Source organism: Lissotriton helveticus, chromosome 5_1 (assembly GCF_964261635.1).
Source record: "Lissotriton helveticus chromosome 5_1, aLisHel1.1, whole genome shotgun sequence".
Taxonomy (NCBI): domain Eukaryota; kingdom Metazoa; phylum Chordata; class Amphibia; order Caudata; family Salamandridae; genus Lissotriton; species Lissotriton helveticus.
Window position 1 is genome coordinate 2,029,449,571 of NC_136065.1, and position 19,096 is coordinate 2,029,468,666.

The following is a 19,096-nucleotide window of genomic DNA, read 5'->3' on the forward strand; positions in this document are numbered from 1 at the left end:
ATTATTGATGTCGAGGCCACAAATGCGGGCAAACAACTGAGCACTACACATTGTCAGAGCCCAGGGAAAAATATTACACGGCGATTTCAACAAGCCTCTTTCACATTGTACAATGAGCCATGATGTACGGTTTTTAAAGCCGAGTTCCATAGTAGCGCAATCCCAAACCCACTTCAAAGACGTCTATCGTTCTTGCAAGGGGCTGCACAGGGGGCGGGCAGGGAAAAAAACGCCTCATTTACATTACAGAAGGAGGCATGATGGACGTTCATTGACGCCGCAAAACAATCGTCTAACGTTCTTGCAGGGTGAAGCAAAAAAAAGTGCTCAGAGCACTCCCTGTAATACGGACACATAGCGCTTACAATACGCTGTCACACCATTATTGCTGTCGGCCACACGAACGCCGCCAAACAACTGAGCACTACTTTGACTAACACATTGTCAGAGGGCAGGGAACAATTAAGACGCCGAATTCCACAACCCTCGTTTACAATCCACAAGAGGCTGTATAACGCTGTTGCAAGGGCCTGCACAGGGGGCAGTCAGGGAAAATACAAAAGCCAAATTCAACAAGCCTCATTTACATTACACAAGGAGGCATGAATTCACGACGCTTTACACACGTCTAACATGATTGCAGGGGGCAGGAAAAACATTTGCTCACAGCACTCGCACTAATTGCAAAACAAACTGCCACAGACCGATTTAAACACATCAAACGTGCTTGCAGAGGTAAACAAATATGCCCTGATCTGACTCCTCACTGTAACTTTACAAAAAGCGCAAACACATTTCAAATACTTACAAAACAACACAGGTTGAACAAGGGGGCAGGCACTCAACAGAAAACATGCACATTTAAATAACACTCATTAAACGTCAACATACAGGCGCACTACATTACACATTAAAACAGGGGCAGGACAGGAAAACAAAAATAGGAGGAATTCAATAAGCCTCATTCACATTACAAAAAAACCCATCATCTATACTAATTGACGCCGCTTTACGCTACTTGATGCTGCTTTCATATGTGCGAAATACCTTTACGCTACTTGATGCTGCTTTCATATGTGCAAAATATAACCACAATTACCCATGCTCACAAACAGAACTAGGGAGATTTAAAAGGACATTCTTTCATTACAATGCTAACACCACGTAACAACGTTGTTCCAAACAAAACGTTTTCCCGTTCTCTCTTTATAATCTATACTACTATAATAAAGTAAGAACTGTGAACCTTTGAGGCGGGTAAACTCGGGAACCACAGCGCCAATTCAAACACCCGATACATCTTTGTAATTGTCAGGGTGTGCAGATGGACATAGGCTATATTTTTAAAAAAAATATACGTGGTTTTAAAAATTTTACATAAAAAAACGTAGTCCCTTGAAAGTAGTGCCGGCCGCGACGTGCGTCCTGACATCAGGAGCGCGGGGAGGAGCAGCGTACACGAGCGCGAGAAGGAGCGGCGTACAGGCGGGGAGGAGCGGCGTACAGGCGGGGAGGAGCGGTGAGGAGCAGCGGAGGACAGGCGGTGAGGAGCAGCGGACAGGCGGTGAGGAGCAGCGGACAGGAGGGGAGGAGCGGCGGACAGGCGGTGAGGAGCAGCAGACAGGCGGTGAGGAGCAGCGGACAGGAGCGGTGAGGAGCAGCGGGGGACAGGCGGTGAAGAGCAGTGGACAGGCGGTGAGGAGCAGCGGACAGGCGGTGAGGAGCAGCGGACAGGCGGGGAGGAGCGGTGAGGAGCAGCGGATGACAGGCGGTGAGGAGCAGCGGACAGGCGGTGAGGACCGGCAGACAGGCGGAGGTAAGTGAAGCAGCCGCGGGTGCGCTCACGGGGCAGGCGGGGGCCCTGAAGCCTGATTGCTCCCGGACAAGGTCGGGACGGGCTGCTAGTTTCTAATAAACCCCTTGGGTGCGTTTATTTAGATCACTGCGGTCCTTTTTCTTCTGATACTGCGTATAAGTATATCTTAGTAGCAGTTGATTCTTGCACGCAATTTGTCTGGGTCTGGCCACACCGCAGCGCTGATTCACGAACTGTCATAAGAGACTTGCGTGTCTTTGTCTGAATTTTTGCCTGTGGCACCTTCCATTCGGACCAGGGTCCGGCGTTCGCCTCTAAGGCGTCAAGGATGCCATGTGTTCATTGGGGGTCCAAGTCAAATTTTTGTCTCCATATAGATCTGAGGGTAATAGTGTTGTGGAGCGAATGAACCGTTATTTAAAGCAGTCATTGACAGCTAGAGTTATACATGCTGGCAGGAGGTAGTTGGCCCACCTTAATGGAATACAGCTTGCACTTAATAATCTCCCTAGTAGGTCTATGGGTGGGCGGACCCCATACGAAATGCTCTTTGGTATCAAAATGTTCGTCCCAGAGCTTGACGGTCTAGACCGGGTTGCGGATGCTGCCCCATTTGACGTAGATGAACACTGTCATGTTTTACAAGATCTACAAAAGACGAGAGACAGTCTTGCAAAGGAACATTTGCCCTCCGCATCAGATGCTGCGTTGCAGGTAACCGGTAGTTGGCTGGCTACCCCAAGTCGGAGAACTGGTCCGAGAGAAGATCGAGAACAAGAAAGAATTTGGACCCTCATATCGAGCTCCAGTTTCTGTGCTTGACGTCCAGGGCACAAGAACAGTCATTTTACCACCACTTCCAGGTCGTAAAGAAAAGAGGTACATCTCCATTGACAATGTCAAATTACACAGAGTGGCCGATTCTTCTTAGTATGGCACCTGCGGTATCCTGTCCGGCGCTACAGAGAAATTCTGTTCTGGTTCCGGCTCCCAGGAACAGGCCTGTGGATGTTGGTTTGGAAATGCCTGCAATTTCGAGTCCTTTATTTCGATGCCCGATTACATACATGTATGGTCAATGAGTCCAGATTTTCTTTTGACACTAACTCTTCCACATCGAAGACCCCTTCAAAAATTTCTGTTTTTGCTACTTGGTTTAAAAAACATTTTTTGATTCCCCCTTGTACATACATCAGGCGGGTTCTTTTTTCTATATTTTTGTTCATGTCCATTGGATTTCTGATGACTTTTTTCCGCCTTGTGAATGGCCACTACGTTGAAGAAAGAACAGAGATTCGGACGCTTAATGGAACTTTGGCACCCCACTCTTCGTCCCACATTCACCGATTTCAGAGAGGCTTGGAATTTGCAAATATTACTGCCTGGCCCATCTTAGATGGGATTGTTTGGGATGCTGTGAAATTTCAGATACATGGACCTACAGAGGTTATTAATGTGCCGAATGTCCTTAAAGTTTCTATGGGAGATGTGATTAAACAGAACATTTGTTCTGATGATTGGGATGTTCAAGCCGTAGAGGCTTTGTTTTCAGATTTGAAATACTATGCTGCCTTTGATACTGAGGATTTATATTTAAATTCTGCAAATTATGGTGATTTGTATTGTTACCAACATTTTGGCAATCACTACCTGCAAAAGGCTAATACCACAAGGAACATAGTTAACTACACCCAATGGGAACATTGTCCCGTGCCATTAGAAGGCAGCTCCAGTTCCTTTTTAAAGAAATTCACATATTTTACTGATTTCAATCAATCGAGTCCTAATTCATTTTATTTTAAGTTGACAGAAAAGTCCTCTTCCAAAGTTAGACTTACCCACACACAATTATTGTATTCCAAGTCCTTTTTAGACCAGTTGGCTGTTGGGGGCTATGACCTGTGGAAATATACAATTGATCTTAAATCTGTTTGGGGTTCTAAAAGTTGGCAGGTGCTTTACATCGCGCATGTCTCATCCCGAACCATATGCTGTTTTTAAATTTTACTAGTTCTCAAACAACATGCTTTGGATTGGCTACTCCTATAAAAATGAATGCTCCTTATTGTCCAGAATTAGAAGAATACCCCGGTTGGGATAATAATACCAGTTTGTCCATTAAAGAATTACAGGCCCTGATGCTGAATTCTACATTTAACATTTCCAGCTTAGACCCTGAGGGTTGGTTGTTATGGCACAAAAGTGCAGATTCCTGCCAACATCGTTTTCTGGGTTTGGCCCCTGGCTACACACAGGTTAGGGCTGATCCACGTTTTATAAGTGGCCATTCAGTCACTACCTATTCAGTCGGCAAGCTATGCCAGAGTTGGCTCAAACACTCGACTTTAGCGTCGGTTAAGTTGCATTTATCTAAAATAACTGACCATGTTGATCTGAATGATTTTGTTAAGGGTCCTGCTTTAGGCAGATCTAAACGTTGGATATATGCTGCTTACAATGAGATTTGGAAACTCTCTCAAATTGAGGCTGCTTCTAGATTGAGAGCCATAGAAAAGCGAATTTAGAAAAAGTGCTTGCAGTTTTAGATAATAGCATTAACACACTGTCTTCTCGCATTTATACATTAGATAACATTGTTTCATCTGTCGTTGACATTGTGCAAGAAGATGTTTCTGTGTTGTTTCATGGTCAAAATCAACTGCGTTCTATCATGCAGTTTGCATGGACATTGCAAATGTTGAAGGCTGGCAAAGTGCCCTGGGACTACATGAACACTTCCTCGCTATTTGCCCCGTTTAATTTGACTGACAAGCAGCAGTTTATGTCAATGAAGGATGCCACGTTTTCTATGTTACACGTTGAAAAATTGGAACCATTGCCATTTTCTGTGGCGAGACAAATTTTGCTGTGTGGCTTATCCACGGGTTAATAACGCTGCCTTTTTCGCTTTTCAAATTTGAAGCTTGCATGAAGTATAATGCTATAGGCAGGTATGAACCGTTAGGCAGCGCTTATCTCAATGAAGCTTGGTCACTGCCGTTTACTTACAGATGTATGAGGGAGGGTAAATACGTTTTTTTGAACTGTGAAGACTGCACCACGACACCAGATCACTCATTAATATGTAGGAATATACAATTGCATGGCTCTTGTAACCAGAATACTCCTAATTTGGCGTGCGTACTAAAGGGTACTCCTACACCTGCTATCACACCGACATTCACATTACTAGCAAACGGTAGTTATTTACTATTGAATAATGAGGATTGTTGTGGGTTAGTTGCCGGAATTCCTTACATAGTTACGGTTACAGAAAGGGTAGTTTGTTGTAAAAACGTCTTGTTTCCTCCTCCACATGAAAGATAGATGTTTCCATCTGGCCGTCGATTTCGACCTTGAAAGCAGAGTTCAACAAAATGAGTCGAATAAGAGCTCTTTTGTCACAGAAAGAGGTTGCCCTCACATCTGTTCGAGAAACATTTGTCCTTCACGTGGCAAACACCCGCACAGAAGTGCATGCTTTGTTAAATACTGATTTGCCCTTGCATTTTGGGGAGTTAATTCATACTATCTTTAACGCTTCCTCGATCACTGGGCTGGCTCACTTTTTTAAAATTGTCAGTAGTGGCCTTGTGACTTCCTTCCAAACTATTTTTGGTGTGTTCCCAGTGTTTTTTCATTCGATTTTCTCCAGCCTCTTTAGTGGGTTTCCCTTAATGCTTGCACTGGTTGCGATGAGGGCGGTCTTGGTGCTGTGGTTGGCTCTGAACCCGGACTGCGAGGGGTCGAGGGATCCGTTCGTCTCGAGGAAGGCGGCAAGCTGTCTGTTGACGATCTTCTCGATGACTTTGGCAGGAAAAGGGAGGAGCGAGATGGGGCGGAAGTTCTTGAGGTCGGTGGGGTCCACTGTTGGTTTCTTCTGTAGGGCGCTGAGCTCGGCATGCTTCCAGCTCTCTGGGAAGGTGGCGGTGTTGAAGGAGGTGTTGATGATGTTCCGGAGTTGGGGTGCGATGGTGGAGTCGGCCTTGTTGAAGACGTGGTGGGGGCAAGGGTCAGTTGGAGATCCGGAGTGGATGGTGTTCATCGTGCTGGCTGTGTCTTCGGTGGTCACCGTGGTCCAGGTGCGGAGGGTGGCGGTGGAGTGCGTTGGTTCAACGGTAGGGTGCGTGGATGGTGTGCCAAAACTGTTGTGGATGTCGGCAATCTTGCGGTGGAAGAACGAGGCGAGGGAGTCGCAGAGATCTTGTGAAGGAGTGATGTCGTTGTTGCCGGTGCTGGGGTTGGAGAACTCCTTGACGATGCTGAAGAGTTCCTTGCTGTCGTGGGCGTTGCTGTCCAGTCGCTCCTTCAGTGATTTCTTCTTGGTGGTGCGGATGAGCTGGTGGTGCTTGCGGGTGGCGTGTTTGAGGGCGGTCATGTTGTCCGTGGTCTGGTCGAGGCGCCAGGCTTTCTCAAGGGTGCGGCAGGTCTTCTTGGAGTCCTTGAGTTCGTCAGTGAACCAGGGGACCTTCTTGCTTCTGGGTCTGCTGGGAGGGTTCTTTAGTGGTGCAAGGTCGTCGGCGCAGGCGGTCAGCCACTGCGTGAGGTTGCGGGCTGCTTCGTTGGGGTCCGTTGTGCTGGCAGGTGGGTTCTGGCTGAGGGAGGTGGTGAGCTGGTCGGCGGTGATCTTGCTCCAGCTCCTGTGAGGAGCCTGTTGCGGGTGGTGGTGGGTTGTGGTTTTTCTGCAGCTGAAGTGGACGCAGCTGTGGTCGGTCCAGTGAAGTCCGGTGGAGCGGTTGAAGGTGATGTGCTTGCTGGATGAGAAGACGGGATCAAGCGTGTGGCCGGCGTAGTGGGTGGGGGTGTTCACCAGTTGCTTGAGTCCGAGGTTGGCGAGGTTGTCCAGCAGGGCGACGGTGTTGCGGTCCTTGTTGTTCTGCAGGTGGAAGTTGAGGTCCCCTAGGAGGATGTAGTCAGCGGAGCGGAGGGCGTGCGGGCTGATGAAGTCCGTGATGTCTTCGCTGAAATGTGTGCGTGGTCCCGGGGGTCTGTAGATGAGGGTGCCTCTGAGGGTCGTCGTTGGGTCGGTGTGGATCTGGAAGTGGAGGTGCTCGGCGGTGGCGAGGGTGTCGTTGGAGTCGGTCGTGATGCGGATGGTGTTCTTGTGGATGATGGCGATGCCTCCTCCGGTCTGGTTGACGCGGTCTCTCCTGATGATCTTGTACCCGTCTGGGATGGCGATGGCGATGTCGGGGGCTGATGTGGCGTTCATCCAGGTTTCCGTGAGGAAGGCGACGTCAGGTGATGTTGTGTCGAGGAGGTTCCAGAGTTCCATGGCGTGTCTGTGGACGGAGCGGGTGTTGAGCAGGATGCACTTGAGGTTGTTGCTGGAGCTTGGCTTGGCTGGCGCGGTGCAGGTTCGGAGGCAGGTGAACTTGCAGGTTCTGCAGGTGAAGGGTCAGTGAATGCGTTTCGGGACGGCCCGGCAGCAGGCGGGGTTTCGGCCGGCATTGAGTGCGTTGAGGGCATCGGCGTCGTAGGTCTGTCGGGCAGTTTTGCGTCGGTGGGGGCCAGGGGTCCTGGCACAGGGCGCGGTCCAGGCGCGGACGGGCGCAGACGGGCTTACCTTTGGCGCACCTTCGGCGCTCCGTCGGTGCTCCCGCTGCGCGCGTCCGCTGCGCGGTCGCTCAGGGGGCATCATAAGTAAGGAGCCGGGAGGGAGGAGCAGCTGGGTGGCGTGAGCGGGGCGGCAAATGGGATCACGGGGGGGCGGGGCCGCAGTTTAAAATTACATTCTCATACAAAAGATTCTCTTGATATATATGCATATACTGAGTCCGGAAATGTATTGGTGGGCTATAGGGGGGGTTACCCTTGTAACAATTTACTTCTTATTGCCCAAGCCCACCCTCGAAACTTTGCCACAGCTATAAACACAGGTTGATCGGTACAGGTACAGATTATTCTAGCAGCCATCATCTCGCTCCTAGTACCCAGTAATTTACACATGGGGGTTAACCATGTCCTGCGAGGTGCTGTGTACACTGGACAAACAAACAGTAGATGGTCAACTTTTTCCCTAGAGACCAGGCAACCGGGGCAGCCAACCTTACCCCCACTGGACCAACAATTAGTAAAACCTCTGACAGGTAGGCTTCCGATTCTAAGTTGAAAATAAAGCTTACGGTCTAAAGGTTTTGTAATAACATCCCAGAAATCTTCAAAACTGACCGCATCTTTAAGAACCATGAAGGTGCCAGTCAATGAAAGTGGAGCAGTATTCCTATAAGCTTTCAACGCAACTGCCTCCTAATACTTGGTTTTTAAAACTTTTTTTGAAGGAAACCTAGCATTTACGGGGTCTTCCCACAATTCATTCAGTTCAGTAATACCTCACCAATCTTTCGATTTGCGGTATTATGGAATTTTTAACATTATTACGCAACTGCTGGAATTTGCCTTTCCGCAGCAGAGCCTCGTGGCTGGTGCCCACATCTGTACCTATAGATGGGAAAGGAGCAGGTATTTCTTGCTCCATAGCCGCTATAGCAAGGGCACAGTAGGCCCAAATGCAAACAAAGGAAATTGCCCACCTACCCCCATTTGGATACCAAGAAACAGCCATAGGTGGAGTGCTGTGGGGTGGGCACTTGGGCCTCTGCGCCTGATGCATTAGTGATAGCTATTGGATGGGGTGGACAAGTCTTCACTGCTCAACTGGTCTGAGCCGCCGACCATAAGCCTATCTACTCTTGTGCATTGGAGCTGCCCCGCAGCACTGCCTATCGACAGAAAGGTGGCAGTGGGTATATGCTATGTTATGTTATGTTATGTTAATTTATTTCTTCTATAGCGCTCGGCTACTCCAGGGAGCATCCCGGCGCTTTGGTGAAGAAAATCAGCAAGTAAAACAACCACATAACAACTAAAAAGCAGACAGAAGAGACGGATCAAATTTATTTATTAAAAAGCCACGTTTTAAGCTCCTTTCTAAAAGCAAGGAGACTGGGAGCCTGTCTGAGAGAAAGTGGTAGTTCATTCCATTCCTTCTGGGCTATGTAGCGGAAAGAACGACCTCCCATCCTTGCACGCCTGATAGCCGGGACTGTCATTTTGGATAGGCAGGATGATCTCAGTAGCCTACTGGGTACATATCGGGAAAGGCGTTTCCTTATGTACTTAGGGCCTGATCCTTGTAAAGCTTTAAAGGCAAAAGTCAGGCACTTGAAAAGAATTCTTTTGGCGATCGGTAGCCAGTGTAAAGAATTCAGTAACAATGTGGCACCTGTTCTTCTCGGGAGCCCGTAAATAGCACGGGCTGCAGAGTTCTGGACTACTTGCAAACGGGTCAAAAGATATTTTGGTAGGCCCAAGAAAAGAGCGTTTGCGTAGTCCAGTCGAGATCCGATCAAGGCCTGGACAATAATCTTCCTATGCTGAAAAGACACTAGAGGAAGAAACTTCCTCAGCATCCGTAAAATGCCAAAGCATTTACCTGAAAGGCACGAAATATGTGGCCCAAAGGACAATTCACTGTCCACAATCACTCCCAAGTTTTTAGCCTTGAGAGACACATTGTCAGGAGGAAACAAGTCTTGTGGCCACCAAGCTTTCCAGTCAGGTTCACAGGTGCATCCAAAAAAGAGCAGCTCCGACTTATCGGAATTGCACTTTAATCCATTACACCTGAACCACTCAAAGACCGCGCCAAGGCAATCCCTGATCTGTACGCCGTCGAATGACCCGCCCCTATCGCAAGTAAATAGGAGCTAAATGTGTCATCGGCGTAAGATACGATCTGGGCGCCAAAAGACTCCGCGACTACCGCCAGAGGGGCCATAAAGATGTTAAATAGCATGGGGCTAAGAATGGAACCTTGCGGAACCCCTACCTCTAGTGGAGCCATATCAGCGGAGAAAGATCGTTTGCCGGCGGTCGGCCAGAAAAGATTTAAGCCATCTCCACACCGTTCCCCGGATGCCGCTCTCCCAGAGTCTTACAAGGAGGCGATCGTGAGGAACGGTGTCGAAAGCCGCCGACAGATCTAACATAACCAACATGGCCCTACCCCCAGAATCAAGTGCTTCCCTGATGGCATCCGTGACCTCGAGAAGAGCCGACTTCGTGCTAAAATTTGCACGGAACCCATATTGCGTGTCATGCAACAGGTCACTTCCTTCGATGAAATTGGAAATCGTCCGATATGCAAATCTCTCGGCCACTTTCACCAGGGCAGGGAGAAGGGAAATAGGCCTATAGTTGGCATGGATGAGGGGGTCCAAGGTAGGCTTCTTGATCAATGGCAGGATCAGAGCATGTTTCCATGCCTGCGGGACCACTCCCGTTGACAGTGAAGAATTCAGAAAGGGGTTCAGCAGGGCATTTAGGGCGGGTGCCACCTTCCCCAGATGTTTAGCCGGGCACGGGTCAAGTGGAGAGCCTGATTTCAGACTGGACAGAAGCTCGAGAGAAGTATCAAGGCATAAATGTGGAAATTGTAAAAGAGAAGGGCCTAGACTCTTCCTAAAAGAAGGGAGGGATGAGGAACCCGCAACCGACTGAGAGCTAGAGTGGAAGAGAGAGGCTTGAATGGTTGTGATTTTACTGACAAAGAAAGTTGCAAGCTGTTTTATCCATACTTCTGAATGAGTATGAGATGGTGTACAGATAGCTGGAGAGGTGAAATCCAGAACAACTTTACAAATTTCTTTACAGCCATTTTCAGCCTCATCAATTCGACGCTCGAAGTAAGCCTTTTTTTCATTCCAGATTGACTGGTGGTAGGCTTTAGTTATTACTCGAAATTTCAGTTTTTCAGTCGGATCATAGGCTCGTCTCCAGACTCTCTCAGCCCTTTTACAACCCTGCCGCTGCTCCCTTAACTGGGGAGTGAACCAAGGGGCCGACGCTCTGCGTTCGCCTGATTTAAGCTTTTTTTCAGGGATTAAGATCTCAAATCTGGCTATCAGCCAATTATGAAAGAGACTAAGATTCTCTTCCAAATTGCCCAAAAGAGGACATGGAAAGGTGGTAAGGGCCTCAGATAACATATCCACCGAAAGCAGATGGAAAGGGCGCGATATTCGCGTGGTCTCTATTGATTCTCTCACCCGAGTAAGAGCAGTGGCAGGCACAGAAAAGGAGATCAAAAAATGATCAGACCATAGTACTGGTTGTATAGATGTTATCATAATAGATTTTGTTGAAAAAATCTGGTCTAGAGTATGGCCTTTATTGTGCGTCGGTTTCTGCAAAAACGGAACAATCCTAATGGAGCTGTGATGTCACTGAGTTTCATTGCATCGAGGTCCAATGTATTATCCATGTGAACATTGAGATCCCCAAGAAGAATACAATGCTCAGATCTGAGACAAGGGACTGAGAGAGCTACTTGTAGTTCATCAAAGAACGACCCTACAGGTCCCGGGGCTCTATACAGGAGAATCCCGGTACAAGCCTGGAGGGGGGAGAGCTGAAGGGTAAAACCCAGGGCTTCACATCCCTGGATATTCTCTACCGGGAAGGTTAAACAGGGAATGTTTTTATTTACCACAAGAGCAACACCTCCCCCTCTGCCCGATGTTCTATCCCTCCTAAAGATGTTATATTCCGGAGGGATGGCGTTGGCTAAATCAGGTGCAGAGCAATCACTCAGCCAGGTCTCAGTGAGAAATAGGCATGATATATTGGAGTTCTGTAATAGATTCCAAATATCAAGGGAGTGACAGGTCAAGGATCTGGTGTTAAGGAGGTGACATTGATAAGGGGCCGGAATATTGTCCAGCGCAGTTCCGATAGACATTGGAAGACGCCAACCGCAGGTCGGACAACCTTTCCTTAAGGCCCGGCTGCCAGGAAAGCAAAAATGACATTGGTCACGAGGGGGGCGTAGAGCAAGTAAGTCTGCCGAACTATAACAAAGCATAACTGAGAAAAAACACAGAAGTACTGCTATGGAAAATTATTAATTAAAAGGGGCCAGTGATTAACTTGATGGTGACAATTATCATATCTATGTTTGAACGTTATATAACTGTATTCTTTAATGAGCATTTGCTCTTGAGCTCTGTGTTTGTGGCCTAGTATAGCAGTTGAGCACACGTTTAACGATTTTAGTACAAAGGTTAAAGCGGAAATCGCCTTTTGACAGGTCTGGAAAGTGCCTTGTGTAGTGTTGCGCTCTAGCTCCGGGCGCTCCTGCGTGATGACGCGGTACGCCGGACCGAGAGCGTGAACACATGCGCATGTGCGAGTGAGATGGGAAGCGCGCGTAACGGTGATCGGGGGCAGAGGCGACCGGAGCGAGTTCTAAGAAGACGCTTGGCGCTCTTGTAAATAGGCATACCATATTCCTAAATAAACGAACCTGTTAGAAGTACTCCGCTTTACAGTGTCCTCATTTGGGGGTGAAGCAGGATCATTACACCTTGCACCACCACAACAAGAGCAATTTGCAATTGTTACTTCCTTGCTCCCTGTGCTGACACACTTCCTGTCTGCCTATGATGTGCGAATCACGCGCTGATTCTATCATATAGTGACATTTTTATCCGTCCGCTGCTGAAAAGTTAATTTTGAGCAGTTATGGAAAATAACTTGTCTTTGTAGAAATAACAGAGGATTCCGGGCATGTGCGGTTTAGAGCTTAAAACTGCTGGAGTTTAACCTAAACTGCAGAAACTTGCCCCGAGGGTACTTTTCGTTATGTTTTTATTACAACTGCAGCCAGGACGTGAGCTAAAACACACAGCAATTGTGATGTCCTCCTATCATGACTAGAATTACACCTCTTTCACTCTGTAAATATAGGGAATGGGTATCTCTGCCCCTCCTCCCACAGTACAGAGCAAATCACTAGAGACTGAACTAATCGTGGGGCGCGTGTCAGGTAAATAAGGCAGACACTCATCACCGATAGGGCCAGGTCAGCTGGAGCCACGCCCACTTAAAATCATAAAGCCGCTCGCAACTGGAGTCATTCCCTTTCGAACCTGGATTTACTCCCACCTGGAAGCACGCCGATTTACACATGGAGACACGCGGGCGTCACCTGCAGACACGCCCAGTTACACCTGAAGCCACTTCCACCCTTAGAGTATATCATTTGTATCTCCTTGTGTGACTTTACATCTTGTACATTTGCAATTTTTTTCTGTTTGTACCCTTTATGTAACGCATGTAATACTAAGTCCTTATGTTTTTCAACTGGTCCTTATGTAAAGCGCTCTGACACCTTCGGGTAAAGTTCGCGCTATATAAAATCGCATAAATAAATAAATAAACCTGAGTCAGCTGAAGACACTCCAACACATGAGGCCACGCCCCTACAGAGGAAGACACTCCCATCTCTCTACAAACACTCCCACCCCGGCTGCTTCCGCACAAGTGAACAGCCACTAAGACCCCGAGAGTGCCCTGAAAGAGTAGAGACACGCCCACATCAGAGATTGCAAGAAACGAAACTTCTCTTTAGAAAAAAAATGGCGGCAAACAAGCAGCTCAAGGAGGAGATCTCCTGCTCCGTATGCCTGGAATATTTTACAGACCCCGTGTTTTTGGAGTGTGAACATGTCTTCTGTCTGTCCTGTATCACTCGGTGCTGGGAGGGGCTACAGACAGACTTCCCCTGCCCTCAGTGCAGAGAAACCTCTAAGAACAAAACCTTAAAACCCAACAGACATTTCGGAAACATAGTGGAACTGTTGAAACAGCTTCACACGCCGAGTGCGACCCCCCAGGATGAGAACCTGTGCAGAGAACATGAAGAGAAGCTGAAACTGTTCTGTGAAGATGACCAGGAGACCATTTGTGTGATCTGTCGAGAGTCTAGAGACCACAAGGCTCACTCAGTACTTCCCATACAAGAGGCTGCCCAGGAGTACAAGGTGCGTTAAATATAGATGTGTGATGGGGTGAGGCCTCCCCAAACTCATATCATTTCAAAGGCTGCCCAAGATTATGAAACGGGTATGCCACAGATTTAGCCTTCCAAAGGTTCCGATTCAGAAACTTTTTTATTTTCTTTTTGCACCTGTATATTCATAGGTTTCAGCGTCTAAGCATGGTTAGCTGCTCCACTACAGGTTCTTTCTTTGCATTCCGGGACTTGTAGTTTTGTCTTCCTGGTGTAAAAGCCGGATTACACATCTCAGAATACAGAGGGACAATATGTTCACCCACCATGGCACTGAGATGCACACCCCACCTTTGAAAGTACAGTTCCTCAATACTGCAATGCAACAGAAGTAAAGCAGAACTACAATCAATCATAGCATTTGTAAAGCGCACTACTTACCCTTGAGGGTCTCAAGGCGCTTTGGGGTGGGGGATGCTGCTACTGCTTGAAGAGCCAGGTCTTGAGGAGTCCAGTGGTTGTATTACATATAAAGTGCCCCGGCTGCACAACAGGCGTTTGCGTCTGCTTTGCGCACCCCAAGGCACTTTGGTATTACAGAAGGGATCGCAGATGCTTGTGGGGTCCCTTCTGTAATACCAATAGCGCTGGCACATAAAGTGCCAGTTCTATCTTCAAGGGGCGTTCCCTCCTTTGCATGGGGGCATGCCCTATGCAAATTTGGGAATCTCTATCCCTCTGTGCCCGCGCCGTATTATTGACGTGGGCCCAGAGGCAAAGAAGCCCTCAGTAGGCGCATTGAGCATGTGCCATCTAAAAGGTGGTGCACTGTCAGTGCTCCCCCTGATGGCAGCTCTCTGGGGGAGGGAAAGCAGATTCCATGGACCTCCCCAGACATCCCCTTGCAGCAGGTGCAGTCACTGTATTCACCTTCAAGGGGATCTCTAGTCCCCTTCAAAACTGCAGGCAGGTTGCCGTCTGCACTGTGGAAAAAAAGGAGCGGTTGTAAAGCAGCAGCTCTGTTTTTCACAGGAATTTGTTGTCCTCAGAGCGGCACGAGTTCAGTGCTCCCTGGGGCAGTTTATTCATGGCATAGGGCGCATTTTCACTGTTTGCGCCCAGCGCAAACAATGAAAAGGTGCAATTATCATAATACAGCCCATGTTGACTTCATGACAGTGAAGTCTTTCCAGATAACACTCACAACTCCTCACATCAGTCAAAGCAAAGTACTATCAATCAAGCAATCAGGGTAATTGTGAGCGCTACTTACCCGTGAGGGTCTCCAGGCGCTGAGGGGAGGGGAGTCTGCGGATCTGTTTAGCCGTAGAGGCAGGTCTTGAGGGTCTTCCTGAAGGTGTTCAGGCAGGGGGCGAGTCTGATGCCTGCAGGTAGCTCGTTCCAGGTCTTCGCTGCAATGTGAGCGAAGGATCTTCCGCCTGCTCTGGCTCTGTGGATGCGCTGGGTTTCGGCCAGTGCAAGGTTGGAAGATCGGAGGTTTCTTTTGGGTACGTGGAAGTTGATTCTGTTGTTTTAGGTATTTGGAGCTGTTGTTTTGTAGGAGTGAGTGAGGATTTTGAAGGTAACTCTTTTCTCCATGGGGCGCTGGTGGAGTCTTCGTATGTGTTGGCTGTGTTCGTACCGGGGGATGCCAAGGACAAGTCTGGCGGCGGTGTTCTGTATTGTCTGGAGTTTGCGAAGTAGGGACTTTTTGATGCCGGTGTATAGTGCGTTTCCATAGTCTAGTCCAGTGGTTCCCAAACTTTTGACTCCTAAGGACGTCCACTGAATCACTACTGGAAGCCGGGGACCACCAAACAATTTGTACAATTTAAATTTCAAAAAATGAAAACAGTAATTTGCAAAAAAAACACAAACAGCAGACATAATTCACCCAAGGGCTTATGGAAAGTGAGCAATCGGACAGCAGCGCGAAAATCCTACTGCTGATCCTGGCTACATCTATTTTTGCCTGCCTGCCAGGTAATGGTAACCTATCACATGTGCCTTTCCACAGCAGCAGCCACAGACACAAACATAAACAGCTCTATAATTGCTTGATTTGTGCTCACAAATAAGTGTCACTTGTAGTCTTTGAATGTCACCCAAAGTGTCATTGAAATTATGAAAATGTCACACATAGGCAATCTGAAACATTGGCAGCTATGTTACATGAGCCTGACATAAAAAGGAAAGACAATTTTAAAGCACTCACGCTCTTTTACTGTAATTGCGGGCGTACACTTGTAACTAAAACACGCACATGCAGTTCCAGAGGGAGAAGAGCCCTCCTGTCGGTTGTTCTCTGCTTTCAGGGCAAAAAGGGACATATGGTAGCAAAATGCCCTGGGTCAGTGTCACAAAGGTTTTTGTAAGCCACAAGCTCTCCCATACTTGCTGCCTGGGATGCCTCCAGCAGCGTGGGTCCCTTGCTCACTGTGCCAGTGAATTCAAGCTAGCCTGGCTGAAGAAGGGTGACATACCCTGAAACCAGTCCCAGGATGCTTGTTTCCAGTCCAGTGAGGACCTGGCCTGGCAGTTCGGTCTGGACTATTCCCATGGGGCACAGAGTCAAGACTGATTTGCATATGGCCTGGTCCAAATTGGGATGGTGTAGTGGGCAAAAGAACGCTGGATTTAACCCAGATCTTTTGACTGGGGGAGAATGTTTGCATTGTCAGCATTCCATCAATCATTTGTTTGCTGTAACACTCCTCCATAAATTCCAGCATTTGTAAATAGCGGGAGGGCGGTGTGTGCTGAGCTGCATGCAGCCTAAGTTTAAGAAGGCGTAGTTGCAGGCAGCAAAATCGGTGGCAGCTGTGGCAATTATAAGGGACTTGTAGAGTTCAGGCCAGCAAGTGCTAGGCACTGGCAGCATTCCTACCCGCGAGCGGAAGTGGTCAGCAGCAGTAGGATTGCTGGCATACGGGGTGCCTGCCTTCCAAAGTGTTGGACTCTCTTTCTTCCCTCCCAAAAAATAATAAAAGGGATATGAAGGAGCCAAGGAACTGAGACAATTAAGGAACCAACAAGTAACAAACTGCATCCAAAAGCTCTTGGTGCATCACACACACACACTTCATTGAAATTATGAAAATGTCACACATAGGCAATCTGAAACATTGGCAGCTATGTTACATGAGGCTGACATAACAAGCATATGAAATCCAATCGGTCTCCCCTTTGGGACCTTATAGGTATTTAGCCATGCAGCACATGAGCCTGGGTGCTGCAACATGGAAGCTTTAACACTAATAGTAACACTAGTGAAACGTTGCATGCTTTCAACACACTACAGATCAAGCAGGAACAACACTAGATCTACTTGTAAAAAGAACTACTGATGACACCAATGTGAGCATACTGTCAAGAAAGGAGTAAATATGATCGAACTCTGAAGCATTTGTTAATTAGTATATTAAAAAAAAAAAATTGGCCACCCAATATTTTTACACTGCACCTCTAATTGCCATGTGGTCAAGATCAGGAATGTGCCTCGCTCTCGCGATATCTGTCTGGAGAAAGAGAGCCTGCAAACACGAGTATCTAGGCTTGTAGCGCAGCATTCTTAAGTAATATATGGCTTAACCTTTTGCATGCTCCCACCCCTTTAGCCCCCTTTACCTCCGCTCACCTCATGGTCCGTCACCCCTCTCCTGCAGGTGATCTTCGATGACAAATATGCAGAATAATTAACGTGTAAGGTTAACTGTGACAAGAACAGTAACTGTGAAGATCGTAAGTTAACTTCAAATACATATTTAAGCAGGTCAATTCAAGTAAATGAAAGCCTGCTATATGAGTTCTAACACGTGAACGCACCCCCTTAAACGATTCGTTACCAGTTAATGGGGATTTCAGGGAAAGTACGTTTAGAAGAAAGGGGCGAAAAGACAGTCCCCTCGATTCCTTCTTTTCTGTTTGAGTGGCGAGAGAGCTGCCTTTTATACTGAAATTCAAGTTCAAAAGACCTTTATTCGAATTTCATAAAATTAATAAAAGTACCACATAAAAACAATTCAATTGCATAACGGGTCAAAATTACAAATTTCATAATTATAAAAAAATATAATACATCTCTCAAAAGACTATTTTCAGGGGTTTCGATTGTTTTGCGTACACGTGTTATAAGTCTCAGAAAAGTGCTAGTGCGAAAAATTAATTAATCTGTGTCCAGGGAGAGCAACATTGTATAAGACTCCCCCAATGAAAGGGGTCTTTGTTTTCTGAAATAAGGAGTTAAAAACCAATTGATATATTTTAAATAAAATTTACAGAAGAATAGAAAGTGCAAATCATTCTATTTACTAATACCATCACATGGACATGGATTGTATTGTGTTGTATGTTGATAACCCAAAGGAAAGCCCAGCAGGAATTTCACTGAGCCCGCCCTTAGGCGAAACAGTGATCTCTCCCAATTGGTCATGGGTAAAGTGAGGTAGGGTGGAAGTCGTTTCCTACATAGTTCATTCCCCATGTAACTCACAACAGTTGATTTGAGGGTTTCCCTTCCCATTCGTTCAGGTTTATAAAGTGCATACAGTGCTTGTTTGACCTCAACTTTGTCTTTGGGCTCAATCTTGCTTGTCTCGGAGAAAAGATCTCCTCTGTCCACGGCACTCAATGTTTTTAAAACTCCCGCGAGCCAGGGGATCGCCAGGCCATGGTCACATTTTGAGACAATCTTTTATAATATTTTGCGTTAGAGTAGCTGAGTTATTCCTCCAGATCCTAATCCAGAATAGAGCTGGTCTAGTTCTAATAAAGTCACATACATAGGGGAGGTTTAGTTCCTCATGACAAATAAATTCGGAAGATGAGATTGGGGCGCCAAGTATTTTTCTACAGAATTGGCTTTCTTCTCGCTGGATACTTGGACTTTTTCCCAATCCCCAGACCTCAGCCCCGTATGTAGCTACAGGTAAGCACTGTAATCTAAACATTTTTAAAATAGCTCTAGTGGCACCTATTCTCTTTGGGCGAGACAAGCTCAAAATAGAATTGGTGGCTTTCGAGAACTTGCCCATGGCGTGGGCCGAATGCCCACTCCATGAGCCGTTCGCAGCGAAAACCAACCCTAAATATGGGAATGTGGTTAAAGATTCTAATTTGTCTGTCCCTATATGTATGGTATTGAGCTTTCGTTTCCCGGGCCCACATGGCATAATAAAAGATTTTTTAAAATTTACAATCAGATCCAAACCCTCCATATATTGGACGAAACTTTTAACAAGTAAGCGGAGGGCATTGGTGTACGGCCCATGAGGACCGCATCGTCGGCGTATAGTAAAACTGGTAATGGTTGCCCCTGGATTATTGGTACATCACTAGTCACTTGTTTTAAGGTTTTAGCTAGACCGTTAATATAGATAATAAACAGCAGGGGTGCTAAAACGCACCCCTGTCTTACCCCCCCCTACCGATGTTAATAGGTCCAGATACTTCTCCGCCCATCCCAATCCTAACTTGTGCCTTTAGAT

General features: G+C 47.2%; 1 protein-coding gene across 4 annotated transcripts in view; it reads left to right on the top strand.

Moving 5' to 3' along the window:
* Window positions 1-12,736: 12,736 nt before the first annotated feature.
* LOC144756206 (E3 ubiquitin-protein ligase TRIM39-like) overlaps window positions 12,737-19,096 on the top strand; it is a 230,767-nt gene continuing 224,407 nt past the window's right edge. For 3 of the 4 annotated variants that reach the window (XM_078645820.1, XM_078645819.1, XM_078645821.1), the window contains exon 1: window positions 13,203-13,641. In XM_078645820.1, coding sequence (XP_078501946.1) covers window positions 13,237-13,641 — 405 coding nt within the window. In that variant the 5' untranslated portion in view covers window positions 13,203-13,236. Of the gene's footprint in view, window positions 13,642-19,096 lie in introns of all 4 variants that reach the window. The other variant, XM_078645818.1, reaches the window with a different exon arrangement.